This window comes from Trachinotus anak, unplaced genomic scaffold (genome assembly GCF_046630095.1).
Source record: "Trachinotus anak isolate AG129_WGS33_773 ecotype Australia unplaced genomic scaffold, CSIRO_AGI_Tana_v1 ptg000032l, whole genome shotgun sequence".
NCBI classification, from domain to species: domain Eukaryota; kingdom Metazoa; phylum Chordata; class Actinopteri; order Carangiformes; family Carangidae; genus Trachinotus; species Trachinotus anak.
The window spans coordinates 6,216,567-6,235,849 of record NW_027273883.1 but is presented as its reverse complement, the minus strand read 5'-3'; the positions used below and the strand labels follow the sequence as shown (position 1 = coordinate 6,235,849).

Genomic DNA, 19,283 nt, shown 5'->3' with positions numbered 1-19,283 from the left:
TAGGTGTCGAGACATTTCAGTCTGGACCAAAGTGATGGACTGAAAAACCAACACGTCATCCCTACAGCCACGCTGAAACATAATGGCATGAATGTACAGCAGGAAGGTACAGTATAATGTGTCAGGACTGTACAGAGACTGGAAGTTATATATACATGACCTCTGACCTTATTGCAGAAAAATGTGAATTGAGTTTTTTTTCAGAGCGGTTATTAGTGTCACTGCTGTCGCAGATTAGTGTTCAGAGCAACACCTCATTTAATGCCTTCATGTCATGCAGCACTTGTGGACCAGAGGAACACCTCCAAATCACATTCACTCTGAGGTGCTCTCAGGCTTTTGTCAAACACACTGGTATCAGGGGCTTTGAACAAGGTTGTGCTAAAAAGCTGACAAGATCAGCTGGCCAGGCTGCAAACACTGCAGCTATTGAGCTCAGATTTAGTGAAAAACATGGAATTTGTTCCGCATCAAAACACCAAATATAGTTCCAGTCCTTGGTGGGTGCTCTTCAGGGACTGAAGAGACCAGCATGGCAGTATTTGACAAAGCTAATGTTTCTGCATACTACTGTAAACTCACATAAAAGGGAAGAAGCTTTTTAAATGTAGTGAGGAATGCTGATCATCTGTCTCTGAACCACACTGCACTATCACAGCATTTTTGTGTTAACATGTTGAATTTACAAAGGAAAGAACAAATTAAAAGAAATGTATTCATCTTTAAATGACCAAAGGTAGGGACAAGAGTATTTTATTAAGGTAACTAGATGTGATATAGCTTAAAGGGAAGTGGGGCAGATTTGAAGACCAAATTTAAAGATCCAGGAAGAAAGAAAATAATTATTTACTAGTTTGGTCTCAGTGGCTCCTGGGATGCAACATTCACACCTCGTCTGTCAGCAAATATTTATAAAACTGATGAGGCTGTTATCGCACATATAAACTAAACCACAGACATATTCGTTCTCTGCCAAAGTCATCTATAAACAGAAATCAGTGGACAGGTACAATAAAAACATCACAACAGTAATCACTGGCTGCAGTAATGGGACACACTGATATGATGGTCTGGTCTCTACTGGTCTGTGCTGTGCTTTGCTTATGGCGGCTCCAGGATGCTGCTCCTGGATGTCTGCTTAAAAGAGTGTGGCGGCTGGAGGCGATGGAAGGACATCAGAAAATTCAGAAAAAAGTGTGTGTGTGTGTGTGTGTGTGTGTGTGTGTGTGTGTGTGTGTGTGTGTGTGTGTGTGTGTGTGTGTGTGGGAGTGTTGACTGCCAAGTGTGTGTTCATATTTATACGCCATCAACTCTGTTATGAAATGTGTATGGAAGCATTTCTATATCCCTGCACATGTCTGATCCCATATACTATTTACATAATCCAGTGCATGGTGTGTGCTTTTCTTGGGACTACCTGTTTATATAATCCAGTATGAATGATGTAATTAGAGAGCTTCAGCATAAATATCCTCCAACTCTCTGTTTACATTCTGTTCCACTGAAGCGTTGAAGTCTCTCAGCCTGAACTCAGGACACATGTACAGTCACTCTGCAGTTTTATTAATACTGATAATACAATACACAGTCAGCATGAGTACAACTGTGGTTCTGACAGAGGCTGAGAGCCAACAGATGAGCAAAGAAATGCAGATTACGTTACGTGCGAAATTACTTAAAGCAAAAAAAAAAAAAAAAAAAGACTAGCAGCCTGTTTCATCACGATAAGGGAAATCTGTTGCAAGTAAAACAAGGCAGCAGAGTCTTTTCTAAGCTTGCAAACTGAAAGAGAGGTTTGTGCCAAAAGGGCAGTGCTGCATGTTTTATATTCTGCAGAGAGAGGGAATTAAAAACAGAAAAAGAAGAGTAATTTTGGCAAGCTTTACTCTTGTTTTTTGAGCATCGACCACTTGTCTTATTTGTCATGCCTTCTTTCTTCCCACACATAAACGTCTCTCTTGAAAATAAATATATTGCAGAAAAATAAAGGTTTATATCATCGTTCTACCCTTTTCAGCTGCGACATCAAAGCTTTTTAGGGTGTTTTGTTACAGAGCAAATATAGAGTAAATGACACATTTTGAAGCACAGAGACAAAATGGGAGCTATTGGACAGAGGCAGTGTGAGATGGGGGAGAGGAGGGTAGGCTAGTGGGGGAGTGTGAAATGGAAATGCGAAAAGAATGAGACAAAAAGAGAAAGAGGGGGAATAATAGAGACGAGAAATCTGAGGAGGAGGAGGAGGAGGAAGAGGAATGTGTTGGCTCGGCTCCCAGCTTCAAGGATGACTCACAGCTATCTTTGTCCATCCCAGTAACGAGAAACGAACCCCGCCTCGTGGAGTGAAAGAGAGAAAAAAGCCCCCCCCTCCTGTTTTGCTATGCCGTTGCCACGGAAACCAAGGCCTTGTCATCAGGCCTGCCATTTCCACCATGCTGTGGACGCAGTGGAATAGGTTTTCTGTGGAGATTTTCAAAACATCTCAAGACTGAGAGGGTGTGCTTTTTCTAGTCTCCTGAAGGAGATCCTAACCCATAATTTCTTCAAGATATGACAGACGAATTACTGCAGCCACACAGCCAATACAGGGCTTTATGAGACCCTGGCAACACTGATGCCAAGTAGATAATCAGCATCTGGAACTACAAGAAAACCAATGTGGAACATAAATGTAGGCATTTCAGAGCAGATGTACGTTCAAATGTAGAAAGCAAGAAAAGGAATCTTGTACTTTCACTTATAATTTTTAAGAGTCAGCAGCAGCAGCAGCAGCAGCAGCAGCAGCAATATTTCAACATACCACTCTGAATTTCTAAAATAGCTACAGGTAGGTTCCACAGATGTTAAATCTGTGTGCAAAATGTTTCTCATGGCTACTTTACCAGACTTCCAAACATTGGATATGACACTATACAGCTTCACTGTCTGACCTTTGCACCAGTGGAGCTGCCAAATTAGTCCACCATGTTTTTCCTACTTTGCAAACCAAATCCATGATTTCACCACTGCGGGACAACATGCTGTGGTCTGATAGGAGCAGTCTGATCAGTGCAGCACAGTCCTAATGTGAGGACATTATCTTGGCTGAACTTGATCCGGTTTCAAAAGGTTAGTTCTCCCAAGATATTCTTACCTCTTGAGCTACTTCATCTACCCACACATAGTTTCAGATTTATGGTAGATAGTAAAAGTAATTAAAAAAAATTCAATAGGAACATGTATTTTCAGCAGAAACAGCATCCCCGTTACTCTGGATAATTCACAGACCTCACTGTCAACAGTTATTCTGACGAGTGCAAGCTGTTGAGAGCACGCTGTCTGGTCTATCTAACAATATTTCTGGGAAGAGACTAGAGATTACTGCAGTGGTGGCAGAAATGAAATGGATATTTCAAACCCTGAGCAAATAAAAAACTATTTTATTTCAGTGACTAGAGATTCTTTTTAATTAGTTTTTGATTAATCTGCTGAATAAGGTTTTTCTCTTTTTTCAAAATTTGAATAAGCTGACCTTTAAAAAAAATCTACAAGCAAGCCTTTAATTATTCTCACTGATTCCACAAGGAAAACTGACTAACATATTTCTGTTTACGGTCATTGCATGGAAAAGCAAAGTAGCTGTGAGGGATTGAGACACCTACATGCACCAGGGAGCTGCCCACTACAGCTGCAGCCTTGTAGTGTTCACAACAGAGCAGCTCCCCTGCAGCAGAAGGGGCTTCAGTGCTTTGCACATGGGCACATCTGTTGAAGTTGTGGGGGAACAGGAGGGTGCATTCTCATTCATTTCCCTCTCTGATGTTTTCCCAGCCTGCGTGTTTAAAATCACTGGCTTTCTGTGAGGAGCTGCTATAGTTACTAACAATTCATCACCTTGTTTGTTTCCTGTAGCACCACTCAAAGAATTCCTCTGACGTGCAGTGCAAGTGTTCATTGATCCATATGGTATGTTGCTACATAAACACACAGACACACACACACAATCTGGCAAGCATATGTGGGCACATGTGGGTGGGGTTTCCCGATGACTCACTGCTCAAACACTGAGGAGAGGAAAAAAGGGGTTCTCCCAAATTCCCTATAGAAGATCTAAAATGTTCCCTTCTCCAATTATAGCCCACCTTTCCTTTTTCCATCTCCACTACATTTAGTTCACAAGGCAGCTTTATGTGGAGAGCACTGCAGGGAAAAGGTGACTAAGAGGAAGGCTGTTGAATAATGGGGTCTTCGTAAACAAACACAGGAGCCCAGGAACAGAGCTGGCACAAAGAAAACATGCCAGAGTACAATACAATACTGTGTTAATGGGCCATTACAATAAAACACCTAATGATCATTTCATTATCAGTTCATCTAACTATTTTTTTTTTTTAATTTATCAAATTTTTTGTCTAAGCAAGATTTAAAAAAAAAAATAGGAAAACATTTCGACGTGATGTGATAGCAATGTCGTCAAATGTTGTTTATCACCCACTGATATTAAATTACTTAACAAGCAACGACTGGAGGGAGGGTTTGTCTCTTTCTTTGGCAGTGGCATCTGGTTGAGTCTTCACTAAACTGTGGCAAACAATACATCAGTGAAAAGCACAAAACCTCTCAGTAAAACTATTTTAAGATCCCAGTGTTAGTGTGACAACAGTTGTGTTTTTTTTAAACAGGTGTACAAACAAAGCAAAAATAGTAAAATCTAAAAAGAGAGACAATTATTCAAAAACGGAAAAAAAAGGAATCTATTAAAAAAAAAAAAAGTTTTTTTTTTTTTCAGTATAACATAGACTAGTTATAAACAGCAGCCATTTGCTCAGGAATATCATTTTTAGACTTGTGCATAATAATTTACAGTGATATAAAGAGAAAAACTGAAGCTGGGATATGAGACTGGCATAATTTCACTTAAACAATTTGATAAATTATTAATCGTTTCATTAATTTACAGTTGACGGACTAATCATTTAAAATGTATTTCAGTGCAAATCATTAATTTGTATAGATGTAAATGCACCTTTAAACTTTAAGCAATTATTAAAAAGATGCATCCAATCGAACTCTACAATAAACTGTTGCACTAACTGCAAACAAAATAAACAGGTGTATTAGATAAGAGTTGGTGCACACACTCAGATATGTGTGAGCTGTGTGAGGATGGTTCTCAAACAGTGATGCAAAAGCCACTCAGGCCTGTTACTTCAAGTCAGCTCTGCTTTTCCAACTGTGTCGTGCAACAGAAATAAGCAGCAAAAGAAACATCACGGACTGGCACATGACCGTTTCCTGTACCTCTGCTGGGATGAAGAACACAATCACAGGGATTGTGTGTGTGTGTGATAATCACCAAAAGCCAACAACAACGCAGCCTTTGCCAGAAGCCACACATCCACATCCACATGTGGCAGAGGGGAACAGAGTTCTCAGTGTTTCCAGTCTTAGAGCAGAGAAAATGTCGAGCGTGACTGATTTCAGGGAAGTGACTTCTGAGGAGAGACAACCACAGAGGAAGGAGGAGACAGAGACGACGGGCGATGTTCTCTCATGTCAAACTCCTGGTTTTGTTTAAGCTGTCACCAAAACAAACTTTGTAAACTGAAGAGAATTATATATGTGTTTTCTTTGTTCCGTTCACGCCTGAAAAAATTTGCATTTGTTAATATGGTTCCTCAAACAGAGCATTAGTCAAAAGGTAAAGAGAGAATGAAGTCCCACCCGCTGATAACGTGTGTGTGTGTGTGTGTGTGTGTGTGTGTGTGTGTGTGTGTGTGTGTGTGTGTGTGTGTGTGTGTGTGTGTGTGTGTGTGTGTGTGTGTGTGTGCGCGCTGAAAAGGCATATGAACCAGCCCTTGTTCCTCCCTGCATGATTAGCTGATGATTCATCAGAGTGTGAGTCAGATGGTGGTTGTCTGGTCTTTGTGTTAGCTTATTATCTGTCATGATAAAGAGCAACAACTGGACACTTTCACCCTTTCATTCTCCACCTTTACAGTATTGTTAAATAAGCAAGAGAACACACGAACACAGGACTAAAGCACATGAACGTTAGTGAAAAATCAAGATAAGAACTGTTCATGTTAATGGTTACTCTGCCAACTGTCAACTTCCGGTCAGACCTGACAAACGTGTGGAAAATTCCACAATTAAAAATAGATGATCTCTCTAGCTGTCTTTTGAATGTAACCTGGCACAGCCTGCAGAGACCAAATACAACTTTGCACCCTTTTCTAAACAGGTTCAACTGCATTGTGTCAACGCTTCTGCTCAAGTTCACAGGAACATCCTGCTCCATGTAGAGACATCTGCCAATAAGAAGTGACGCGCTGCACATGTCTTTTGCATTTGCATTATTCTGATTGGAGCTGTGTCCCAATTTGTATCCAAAAGTTTAATTCTCATTTACATTAACAAGAAAACTCCATGCAACAACAACAGATTGTGAGACACAGCTGAGTTACAATAAAAACTCTAGAAAACAGACTTCCATGTTAGCTTTAAGCTAAACAAAACCCATATGGAGTTTATGAGACTGTGATGAGTTCTAGCCAGCATTCTTTAACGTGTGCAAGCCTAGGAAGGAAAAAAGGGATTTGGTGCTTGGAGTATAACCAAGTTGTGGTTGTGGAACGAGCCTGATGATTGGGTGCTCTCACGCAAAGCCAAAATGGACTGGCATCAAATACGGACATACAGGAAACAGAGGAGAGCTCACTAGTGGGTGCACAGCAGATCAAATAGACACAGAAAAGGTATTTTTTGCAACAGGACAATTCACATAGTGTCGGGCGAGCTGTAAAACACTGAAAATGACGCTGCATTGACATTCACAGGCTTTCCTGTGATTGTCTCAACTCTGGCACTCTGTGTGCTGAGCTCCATGGCAAACCCCACCCATCTGGGAACAAGTTTGAAATAAAAAAAACAAAAAAAACTAACAAAAAAAATATTTAAACTACTTCCCAAATTCTTGCTGAGCCAGAAGAGCATGTGTGTGTGTGGGAGAGTGCATGCAATTAAAAATTCAGTCATGCATATCACACACATTTCTACAACAGTAAAGCAGGAGAGTAAAACAACACAGGTGATAAGGAGTTAAAATGACTCTAATCAAACTTTAACAAAAGACCAAACTACTGTAAGTGACAAGGAATCACATCAAGATGTAAAAACCTGGCTCCTCATCACATTTCCTCAGTTCTAATAAACAAGAGCAACGCTTAATACAGAACATCTGAGGTGCCTCAGATTGACTGAAAGTTGAAAGAGCTCCCTCACAAACTCAGGTCCCTGTTTAAATTATAGTCGAACTGCCCCAAACATCCCATTCAACTCATTTATTTCAGAGTAAATGAGCTTTTGTAGCTCTGGAAACTGAACAATTGTTACATAACCAACCAGATGGGGCGGGAATGGTTGAGGTTGCAGTGAACCCACCTTGCCCACTATCCAATAGGAAGGTCTTTGGGGAGAGGGAGTGAGCAAGCAAAGAAAGAAAGAAAGAAAGAAAGAAAGAAAGAAAGAAAGAAAGAAAGAAAGAAAGAAAGAAAGAAAGAGAGAGAGAGAGAGAGAGAGAGAGAGAGAGAGACCCACCATCTTAAAGTAATTTGCCCTCTCCATGTGCGAGTGAGTCATCATGGGTTTGGCTGAATCTGAAGGCTGTATGGAAACTTTAATTCTATAAACACACACACACACACACACACACACACACACACACACACACACACACACACACACACACACACACACACACACAGACAGACCTCCTGCCAAAACCTCTGCTCGGTACCAAGTTCTACCCTGCTGAAGTCCAAGACCAACTCTCTCATTACTCGCACACCAATAAAGCCAACAGAGACGGCTCCACACAGCAGCCATCCAGCACATTTACAGGCCTGCCCATCTGTTTTCCATCGCAAAGTCCTGTAAGAGGCTGAGGGAACAAATAGTCACCAGACCAGACCATCCATACTCTCACCAGGACCTACAGCACCTACAGGCATCCTCTATAGGACATCAGAGGCCTTTACGTAAGACTGCACTGCAACTCTGATGCTGCTGTGAGTAGACAGTCACAGCCCATTAGAAAGACTGTGTCCCTCCACATAATGAATCAACTGTATCAGAAGAGAAAGAAGATTAGAGAAGAATACTGTAAAATAAAATTATCTGTTCTGGAGCTAAGACGATTAGTTAATCAATTAGTCAATCGCCAGAAAATCAGTTTCCAGAGTCTCTGGCTCCAGCTTCTCTATTGTGCATTTTTCTGTTGGTCAGACATAACAATTAATCTGAAGACATGATCTAGGACTTTTTACACAATATTCCAAAATATTTGTGATATAATATTTGTTCATGTGAATATGATAAAGCAGTGCAGACTTTTATTCAGGGTTTACTGGTCTGTTGCAACGACTGCTGCTGGGTAATGTCACAAATTATTTTAAATAAATATATGCTGGATAAGAACATTTGCGCATCCCTTTGAGATAATTCAAATATAAATTTTTTATCACTCTCATATGCAAAGCTCTCAACTGGATTTTTTATTTTTATTTAGTGTGAAAGGGTATATTTGACGCTGTGACACTTAGAAAGAGCTGTGTGATCTAATTTAGATCACTGCTGGAAGACCCCCGAAAATCACCAGCTCTTCTCCGAGCTCTCATCTGCCCTCGTGTGACTCACTGTGACAGACGATTGTCTGCCGTCACATAATACAAGCTGAGATCATCGCAGGGGAACACAGGGTTTCCCCCTGAGGCGGCCAGAAGAAGAGAGAGGAGGATGTGATCAAACTGCATGAGTAAAGCTGTACAGCAGCACGATGAAATCTGCTGGTGGTGGTGGTCTGCTGAGCACGAAATGTTAAAGTTCTGTGATATAAATGGAGTTAGTTTGTTTAGTTTTACCAAATTTCCATATCTTGCCCCACATTTACGGCCCAGAAAGTCCTAATGACGATGAGGGAGATGTATTTGACCAAGAAACAGACATATTTCACAGCAGACGTTTAGACATGTCATACCAGGAAAAGCCACCATTAATAACGTTAATGGTGGCAGTTCCAGTCTCACAGCATGACTTACTGGCACATTTACATGGAATGAAGCCATTGTTAATTTGATTAGCTCTACCTGTGCTTTTCCTGACATGTTAAATGTCTGCTGTAAAAAAAAAAAAAAAAAAAAAAAAAAAGATTGAGGACATTGATGGATAAATGCAGCAGGGAGATTTTTTTCCCCAATGGCTGCTGATGCTGTTTTATGGTGGTGCAGTTAATTATGAATGACTTCAGACTTCCATTAAGTGTGTATTAAAATGGATTTGTATAAACCAGAGATACCTGTCAAAGTTTCTGATTCTGACTGTTAAACAATGATATATCAGGATCAGAGCAACTGGCAAGCTTCATTTTTCACCCCACTAATTACACTGGCCTAATAACAGCTCGTTACAGTCATTAATTCTTTACAAAGTCTGCATAATCAGTCTTTTAGATGTTGGCAGCAAGACGCTGGGTCTTATAATATGCCATACTTATCTGAAGCTACTCAGGCATACTTTACCTGCTGTGCTTAATTTTTAAAAATTATTTCTTGTAGAGCTCAAACAACAAATTCACAGAAAATTAATCTGCAACTATTTTAATTATGAATCATTCCCTGTGTATTTTTTTTTCTAGGAAAAATACCAAATATTCTCCAGTTCTAGCTTCTGAAATGTGAAGATTTGCTGCTCGTCCTTGTCCTTTGTGAGTGAATGAAAATATTCGACCTATTAATCAATAATGATAACTACCAATAAATAGAGCATTTTTAGTGTATTTATTTATTTATTTAGGTAATTGGGTTGAATTCCTTAATATAAATGTTTTTCAGTATTTCCGTATCCCACTGCTTCCTTGTTCATTATAGCGACAGTCCTTTGGCAGAGTCAGCCTGAGATATTCGAGTGCTGCTTTCCAAGCAGTGAGAGGTACTTTCCCAGTCACATAAGAAAAAGAAGAAAAAAAAAAAAAGAGACAGAATAATGTTGTACAGACTCCACCAGACTAGTGAAAGAAAGCTTCACTTGTAACAAACAGAAAAAGCTTTTCAAAGGTTTAACAGCACGATCAGCAGTGGAGTGCAGGTTTGCTCTTGTCCATTTTAGGAAGAGACTGTGAACACAAACATTTTATCTCAACAAACCTGACATGAGCAGCTTGAATGAGTCCTCCTGTTATACATAGCAATAATAGCACCGATGTATAATGTGTTACCTTAGAGACGTGTTTAAAATTTCCCCTCTGGTTAAATATAGGAACTTTACTCACTGAAACTGAAGCTATGACTAATACTACACCACTACTTCTGACATCCACCACGCCATCACAAACTCCCCTTTTACTTCCCTGTTTCCCCCTCACAGGATACAGGTTGGCGAAATATTAAAGTTTGTTTAGCACACTGTATGCGTTGCCTAGTATGTGACGCCTTCTTTTCTTTGACCATAAATGTCAGTCTATTGTGTAGCTCTGAGAGGACAATAAAAGCATGTGATGTGTTGCACGTGGGAAGTGAAGTCTTCAAGATCAAAATAAATAACAATCAGAATACAGCTTTACTACTAAATGAGATATAATGAGGAAATTTAATTTATGCAGAAAAATACTCTTAATCAAAGAGAGCTGAGGATGATGATAACAACACAATTTAATAAGTGACATCACTCCCTCACTGCAAAAACATGTGAGCCATATTTAGTGCAAGTCATACACAGTGAACGCAAATGGTAAAAGAAAATATTCCCAATCAAGGAAATGGGAGCGTGTTAAATGATAAGTGCATTTCCTGCTGTGTTCTTTGATAGCTGTGAATGCCACAAGTCGGCCTCACCATCAGCACATCAGCCCCCATTACAACACAAGAGCATGTTCAGCACAGCACTGGATCTTTTTCAGACTGCAGTTGCACCACAACATGTTCTGCCACGTTCTGTCTACCACAGCACTTATTTGATTCATTTTTGAAAACATTGTTTCAACAGACTGGCAGCAAAAAAAAAAAAAAAAAAAAACACACACGTCTGAGAGCTTCATCTACCTGGTGCCACACCCTGAGCCTCACAATGCCGACAGTCTGAGCCGAGGTAAATCCCTGCTTTTATGTATTCAAAGTACATTTGATCAGGAAAAGGGTTGGACTGTTTACTATTCAACAACTCCAGATGAGTCTCATCCTTATCAGACAAAAGCAAAGAACCACTCTGAGTTTATTATTTTATAACATCCATAAAAAAAGGTGTCAAATTAGAAAGTGTGTGCAGTGGATAATCAGACACATGCATGTAACAGATAATATTATATTACCATTAATTACAGTTTACATATGTCTTTTAAAAATTGGTTGATAAATTAAACTAATACATGTGTAGGAAGAAATTCCCATGGCAAAGCGACACTTCTGCGTGGGTGGAGCCTTAAGGAAGGATTTCAAGAACGAGTACTGCCGGTGACACTGATGAGCCAGTTCCCCCACGTAACCTAATGTTTCACAGCCAGCGGCACAGCTGGAGGTTAGATTGGACACGAGACAGCAGACAGGAGTACTATTTCACTATTAAAGGAAAGATGACAAAACAAGCCCTTGCACAGCCTGGTGAACATGGGTTGGAACTTGCAGTAGCTCAGGGGCAGATTTTTAGTCTTTCTGACCTGTTTTTCTTTCTTAACTTCTATACATGGCTCGAAGATTTATGCTTACCTTATTTCAAAATGCCACCTTCCACCTACACCTGTTTTTGCTAGATTTTATGGCTTTTTTTCTACTGTTTTAAATTATTTACAAGTCAAATAGTGCTGCAGGGAGAATGGTCAGCATTCTGGGCCAGCAGTTTGAAGGGCTGCCTCAGGAGGGAGAGCATGTGTTCGTCAGTTATGCATACAAAGACAAGTCTGTAGAGAGACGCAGTGTCGTGCCTTTGGGCCAAACAGGTGTGTCCAGTCAACTGAACTCCACTGACGGCTCCACCTGTTGTTGTGTGTTCTGTCAAACTTGGGAGGAATAACCAAGGACATCAACAAAAAGTCACCATATTGTGAGACGTAGCTCCAGTGTTTGTTGCCCCACCGTCTGTTGCTGTCGCCGCGTGAAGCTCAGCTCAGCGGCGAGTCAGAACAAGCCCATCAGTGTGTATTAATAAACCTGACTACCCGTTACAGTGAGTCCACCGTCAGCCCATTCCAGAGGCCATGAAAAACCTCTGAGTCACCACCCTGTCTGCCGAGCCAAGACTCCTAGAGCTCCATGACAACCAAACACCAAAACACGCGGGGCTAAAGTATAACAGATAAAGCCGGCCCAGACCACACATGCGTCAAAGGATCTGCTTCCTTAGGAAAACAATAATGCTCCGGGAGCTGTTGCTACATCTCTAGATGTGTAGTTGGAGAATAAAGAAGCAGCACAGTGTCATGGGGAATATTTACGGAGATAAATGCAAAGTTTGATAATACTGTTCTCTCAACACTCACACTAGCTTTTATCCGGAGCAGGAAACAAAGTCAACATCCTCACCCACCTACAGCATGAGCAAATTTACAAACCATAGATTGATGAGCTTAGGATATTTGCACCACTGACACCACATTGAAGGTCAACAGCAAAATACAAAGCAGCCGTGTAAAAGTGAGTCGCATCAAAGGCACGTTTCATGTAGATTATTCTACTTTTTAAATTTATCTTTCACATGCAGCAGCTGTGAACCACTCTCACTGAGTTCACATGCTTCCCAGTCCCAACTCAACAAAAATGCCAACTTAGTGAAAAGAACACAATAGCACTAACTGGGAGAAAGCACTCCCCACCACACATGCTCCAACAGTACACACACACACACACACTGCTGTTACAACAATGAAAATATGCCATGTTGAAATCCATGTCTTTTTTTTTTTTTTTTTAAATAAACGTGATGAATGTTTCTGTTTCTACATTCTGCTCCTCTACTCTCTGAGCATAAAGGATAACTCTAATGGAGCACACACAGGTTAACGCAGTGGGGGAGTACAAATAGTTTATATTTAGTTGCACTTTCTCAGACCTCTCTAACCCGTGGCCAAGACTTTGCCAAGAGGTTGACACATTCCTAACAAGGCACCACTGGCTGAGGTCCATGACAACGATCTGATCTGCAAATGTTCACCTATGTAGTGTAAATCACAGCTGACAATAACACACTCAACAAACTGTCAACCTGCAGGTGAGAGGTCAAATGCATACTGTATATTCAGTATGCATCTTTAAAGAGATAGTGGAAATCATATAATAAATGTTATTAACTCATAATCCACAATACGTTAAGTCAGTCATTCATTTACTACCGCGCCAACAAACACACACACACCTTCAGTGCCAAGTTTACTCAAAGGGCTCGGTGTGCTGCGGCACTGTAAAGTGACGTACGTTTTGTTTGTTTGTTTGTTTTATTTCTAATGAACATTAATTGTTTAAAAACGTTGTTACTGCTGCACACGTTTCTCAGTCCACTGTGACATGCACTGACCAGACAGAGCACAATAGTTGGTCTAACTCCATCTGAAGTACAGCACATTACAGATGTGAATTTTACTCTTTTGTCCATAGTGTCACTAAGTTATGACACAGAGCTTCACGCTGCAGAGTCACACACTCTGATTAACGACATACTGACATTAGAGCAATAATTAATTCTAACTAAGCAGAGTGGCCTGTGTGTTAAAGGTGGAGTCTGTTTGGCTGGAGGTGTGTCATTTACGACATCCTCGGAGGCTTGAAGTGACATAGCTGTACTTGCTATGACGAGTCATACAAACTTAACCACCAGGAATGTCATCTACACTACTAACGCAGGGTATGGCTCCACACTCCGCTCTGCATTCCTGCCAGAAAATTAGGGTGTTGCACCGCCTCCCATCATAACGAACATAAACAACAACAGGTGTGAACTGGAGGTATAAAAGCACAAAAGGTAAAATTACAGCATTCAGATCCATGTGTTCAGTTGTTTTGACTGCGGTGCTGCCTTAACCACAGCTATGAGATGTTTTGGAAACACATTAACATTAAAAAAAGAGAGTCTCTTGAGAAAACTGAAATGCTGATGGCTCTGGAGCATTATGAATAATGCTGACTTTAAAAAGGGACATCAGTGCAACAACAAAACTGCACTGGTTGATGTGCTACAGCAAGTACAGAGGCACAATGTAATGCTATAATAATGTTACCATAAATAGTGTCAGATAAAACCTTTGTGTCTTAACTCCCTGAGAGGACAATTAATCTGAATAATCATTAACATATATATCATCATTAATCACTTTATACTATGCCGCACCATAAACGTCATTGGCCTAGTGTATAATCTGAGTCACAGACATTCCCAAGTTACTGTGGGATGACAGAAAAGCTGGGGAATTCCCCCGCAGCGGAGCCAGATAACAGCAAATTAATGTTAGGTCATCAATTCCGCAGTACTTCTTTAAAGGTTTATGGATGGTTGGATGGTTGCAACCACATGAAAGCCTCTTTTATTCTAATGCTTTTAACAGAAACAGAAGACTCAGAGAGATCATATAACAGAAGAATATTAACTGCATGTTGTACGCAAAGCTGTAATAAATTATAATGACAACATGTACGGTATGTGTTGCCACATCCATTTCATGACTCCACTGTTGTACCATTGCCCCTCCCATTCAAGCTCCACCCCCACATGCTGCTCCTACCTGGCTTTGAGCTCCTTGTGCTCCTCCCTGATCTTGCCCAGCTCCAGCTGCAGGCGTGCTCGCTCCTTGGCCACCTGGTCCAGGGTCTTGCGGGCATCTGCAAGCTCTGACTCATAGGCTGCCTTCATGCCCGACAGGTCGCGGCTGACCGAAGACTCGGACTCGCTGATGCGCAGCCGCAGTCCGGCATTCTCCGACTCCAGCGAACGCACCTTGTCGATGTACACAGCCAGGCGGTCATTGAGGTTGCACAGGTCCTCCTTCTCCTGCAGCCTGGTGATGCGGGCCGGTGAGAGAGACGTGGTGTGACCACGGCTGGTGCGTTTCTGGCTCGGGGTTTCCATGGCAATAATGGCTCAGCAAGAGGTGCAGAGGGGGTGAGTCACTGGCTGTGGGGGAGGAGGGCGAGAAGAGTTAATGAAAACTATGGTATCTACAGTGAAACTACAAGGCGTTTCTAGGGCTGCCTTCCCTAGAAACGCAGTGCACCAAAACACAGGCTGAATCACATGTTAAACTTTAATGGAGTTTATAGTGAAGTGTCTCAGCCTTGAATAACCCTGATCCTTGTCTGGGCAGCCCGCCTTCAGTGCTGGGTCTGCTCACAGCTCTGCATGATATTATTTTCCAGGATCCTTTTTTCCAGTCACTGAGCCCATTTATAAAACTTCATTAAATACCTATAATGTATTAGTGATGTTTAGAGCTAAAAGTGATTTGCAGAGGCAGAGCTGACTCACAGGAATGTAATTTGTTTTCTTTTTATTGTTTTATAAAAGAAGGTGGTACCATTATCTTGCCTTTTTCCTGCTTTTAGTGCTTGTGATAACATCTCTTATTCACAGTTATTTTCACTGCAAATAGGAGCACACTGTCATAACATGTGCGTCGCTGTTTTCTCCTCTAGCTCCACTAAATTGTTGTAGGAGCAGTTTAGCCACTTTCTGCAGCTCAATCCTGAGCGAATATGTTTCCTACGAACGCCAGCCTCCTCCTTCCGCTCACCGACAAAACACAAAACACTACATATTTTCATAATTACTCTTAAAATTTGCAACTGCAACCAGGTACAGAAAAAGTTTTCAGTTATTTTGGAAAAATGGAGGCATACCACAAAAAAGTAAAGAGTCCTACCACCAGTCATGATACCAAGGTGTTGACTCATACTATAAACAAATAGCGCAGGATGCCCTGATAAGGACATACATCCACTTTACAGCAGCATAGATTTGTACAAACCATGAAATGAACACGAGAGCTCTTCGGTACGATCCAGAATTTTCTTTGGAATTTTCGAATATTAAATTTTAGGGTACATTAAAGATGAAAATAAGAGAATAGGTTTTTTTTTTTTTTTGTTTTTGTTTTTAAAATGGAAGATGAATATAATGTAAGGATAAGAAAAATTTAAAGCTATAAATCAAGTAATCCATGGAAAAAAAAGGTGAGAAAGTGAGAGACCAGTGAGAATTCAACAATATTAATAAATATATTATTAATATCTGCTATCATCGATCACACCTGTGGCTGAATGGATGTGACTTTGGAGCCATTTCATTTCTCAGCAGTCGGTCCACTCACAACCTAACAGCCCTTTGCCAGAGAACGGGAGGAAAGCCATCTCCACTTTGGTTCAGGAGTGGGTGGATGCACCAAACTTTGCCATCCATCCCCTCACCGCCCATTATCAAAAGTGTACAAGAGGACTTGCACGCCCATGTGGGTGGGATGGCGCACACATGCATGCACATGATGTGTGCACACGCCCACAGGAGCAAACCCATATACTCACAAGTACTCTCTGGCCTAACTTTGAATAAATGAAGCATCCATTTAAACTCCCAATGTGCTGTCTGGTGTTCCACTTTTCAGTAACAGCAGGCATTGAAAAAAAAAAACTTTTCAAGTTAAACTTATTCCACACCACTCCTTGCCTAACTGAAAATTAAAATGGCTTTGAGCTGACTGAACAAGTTAAACGAGCACTGTTTATCAGTGTGACCAACATGAAGTCTCAGAGGGAGACGGATCTGTGGAAACTCTCTGAACCTTACCTCGGTTATGTGAGAACCTCTCGACTGCAGCCTGCTGAAGGACTGGTTGTACAGGACCTTTCTGGAAGTTATGTGCTGGTTTGAGAGTGTGTAAGCTGCTGTGAGTGTGTGTGTCATACCCCAGAGGAGCGTAGAGAAGAGGATCCGTTGAATAATGCAGTCTTGCTCTCTGCTGGTGGGTGTGTGCGCCTTTGGCTCGTGCCCTGAACTGCTTTCCTAGCTGTCGCTCACTGCACATGTACCTACTGCTGAAGAGGGAGAGAGGGGCGGGAGCACAGAAGAGGGGAGGGTGGGGCAACGAGGAGGAGTCAGACTAGACAGACTCTGTGTGTGTGTGTGTGTGTGTGTGTGTGTGTGTGTGTGTGTGTGTGTGTGTGTGTGTGTGTGTGTGTGTGTGTGTGTGTGTGTGTGTGTGTGTGTGTGTGTGTGTGTGTGCGCGCACACAGAGCAGCTGCTGAGCTTTATCTCTCCCTGCACTGGCCATATCTTTTCCTTTCTCATTTCAATCAGACAGCGTCCTCGCAGACAGACTGACCTCAGCAACTGGTGCAAGTGGTCTGTCAATAAAACGCGGTGACACCGATGATACTGAACAGCTCCCAGGTGGATGAAAGTGTGTGAATGTGCGACTCTCACCCTGCTCCTGCTTCACTGCTGCTATGAAGAATAGTCTTAGCCCACTTTTCTGGTTGAAAACAGCTGTGACAGCTGACTCTAAAGCAAATACATGGAAGAGGAATTTCTGTTTCAATTTCATAGAGCGAAAAGAAAATCCTCACTGCTAGAGAAAGGACCAGAGTTGAACTGGGGGCACTCAAACACAACAGAGCAAGGAAATCAAACAAGTCCAATACATACATATCACTGATCTCCTCATAGCAGGGTTCTGCTGTTATCCATGGCAGAATAATAACCTGTCAGCAAGCTCGTCCTCTGACTCCAAGGAGGAAAAAGTCTTCAAATGTTTGATATTATATTCCCAGTGAATGATAGAATAATTCCCACAAGTCATCTTGAAGGTGCAAAGCTCTGACACTCAAATCCAAGTTGATTCTGGTCTTATATTTATTTCCTTGGGGTGGAGTTAATGGAATCACAGGTCCAATCAAGTTCTGATGCAGGAGAAAAAGACGTTTTCTGTGTGTGTGTGTACGCATCTCCTCACCATGGAAATAGAAGTTAGCCCATTCATGTGTGTGTGTGTGTTACTGTGTATGCGCTTGTGGTTAAACAAGGGGCAAGACAGCATCTCTGTTTTTGGGCATGGGGCAGGCTCAGTGGCTATAAGGGAGTATCCTGGCTCCAGTGTGGCCTTGCAGTGGAAAGGAGCCGTCAGTCTGTGAAGCTGCCTCTCTGAGTCACATGTCCCTTTACAAATAGCTCATTTTTTTCAGCGTCCTCCTGCTCTCTACCTCTCTCCTTCCTTTTCCCAATCTCTCCATTCCAAGCTTTTCAGCCCCCGTGTTTCCATGGAACTCACACCAAGACAAGAATGTCTGGCTGGCAGCCCAAACATCATTCCCCTATGAATCTTCTTCTGTTTTTTAGTCTGTCTGGGCACAAACAATAACGAAAGTGATGCAAATTCGATCTTGATGCAGAAAATGGTGACGACTGACATTTTTTCCTATAGCAGTGAAAAAAATCTACAGGTGGTTTATCAATAATAAACTCATTATTGTTTCAAACTCTAAAAGTTCTCCACTTATTAGTGTTTGAAGACAAACCTTACACCTTCAATAATTGTTGTTTGCTATTTTATTAGCTTCTTCTCTGAGTAAGAGACTGCTGGCCGCAACGCATTTTAGCCACAAAAGGCTACAAAACTTTGTCCCCAAACCATAACAATGAAAAATATATGACATAATTTTTCTAGTTGAGCATTTCTTTACTCGCCAAGATCTGTCTCCAGTAACACCAGCGTTAACTCTTATTAACATTCACGTCTTTTCTTTGCTGCCAAATGACTGAGGGAGGACTGGATGCTGCAGTACAAAGTTGGGATTACAAAACAGGGCGGGCCCTTTTTTGTTAGCATGCATGCTAACCAGCTAGCTCTGTGCCCTCCCTGTTTTGTAATTCCAACTTCGTACCTCAAGAGGCAATAGTGAGTCACTGCAGCATCCAGTCTTCCCTCAGTCATTCGGCAACAAAGAAAAAACGAATTTTAATAAGAGTTAACGCTGGTGTTGCTGGAGACAGATCTTGGCGAGTAAAGAAATGCTCAACGCAATAACTACTACCAATGTATTCAAGTCCATAGCCACCTGTCCAACGGTCTAAATGCCAGATTCACTCATCAAGTCTATAGACAGGAACAGGCAGGACAGGCTGTGGTGCAACTCACCAAGCAAGACAAGCACTGAACAATGGCTGGCAATCAGTTCTCTTCCCGTCTTTGGCTCGCTCCCTGTCTTTCTCTCTCCCTGTCTGCCCTCATGGCATTCCAAGCGGGCAGCAAAAAACACAAGGCGTGCCTGTTGTGCAATCTA

The 19,283-nt window shown here is 41.5% G+C and overlaps 1 protein-coding gene across 4 annotated transcripts in view; it reads right to left on the bottom strand.

Annotated features, from left to right (window-relative positions):
* lmna (lamin A) overlaps window positions 1-19,283 on the bottom strand; it is a 35,004-nt gene that overhangs the window by 13,316 nt on the left and 2,405 nt on the right. The window contains exons 2-3 of one of the 4 annotated variants that reach the window (XM_071468382.1): window positions 16,792-17,039; window positions 14,738-15,126 (exon numbers count right to left, since the gene is read on the bottom strand). In XM_071468382.1, the coding sequence (XP_071324483.1) occupies window positions 14,738-15,081 (344 nt within the window). In that variant the 5' untranslated portion in view covers window positions 15,082-15,126; window positions 16,792-17,039. The remainder of the gene's footprint in view (window positions 1-14,737; window positions 15,127-16,791; window positions 17,040-19,283) is intronic. The other 3 variants (XM_071468380.1, XM_071468381.1, XM_071468383.1) reach the window with 3 other exon arrangements.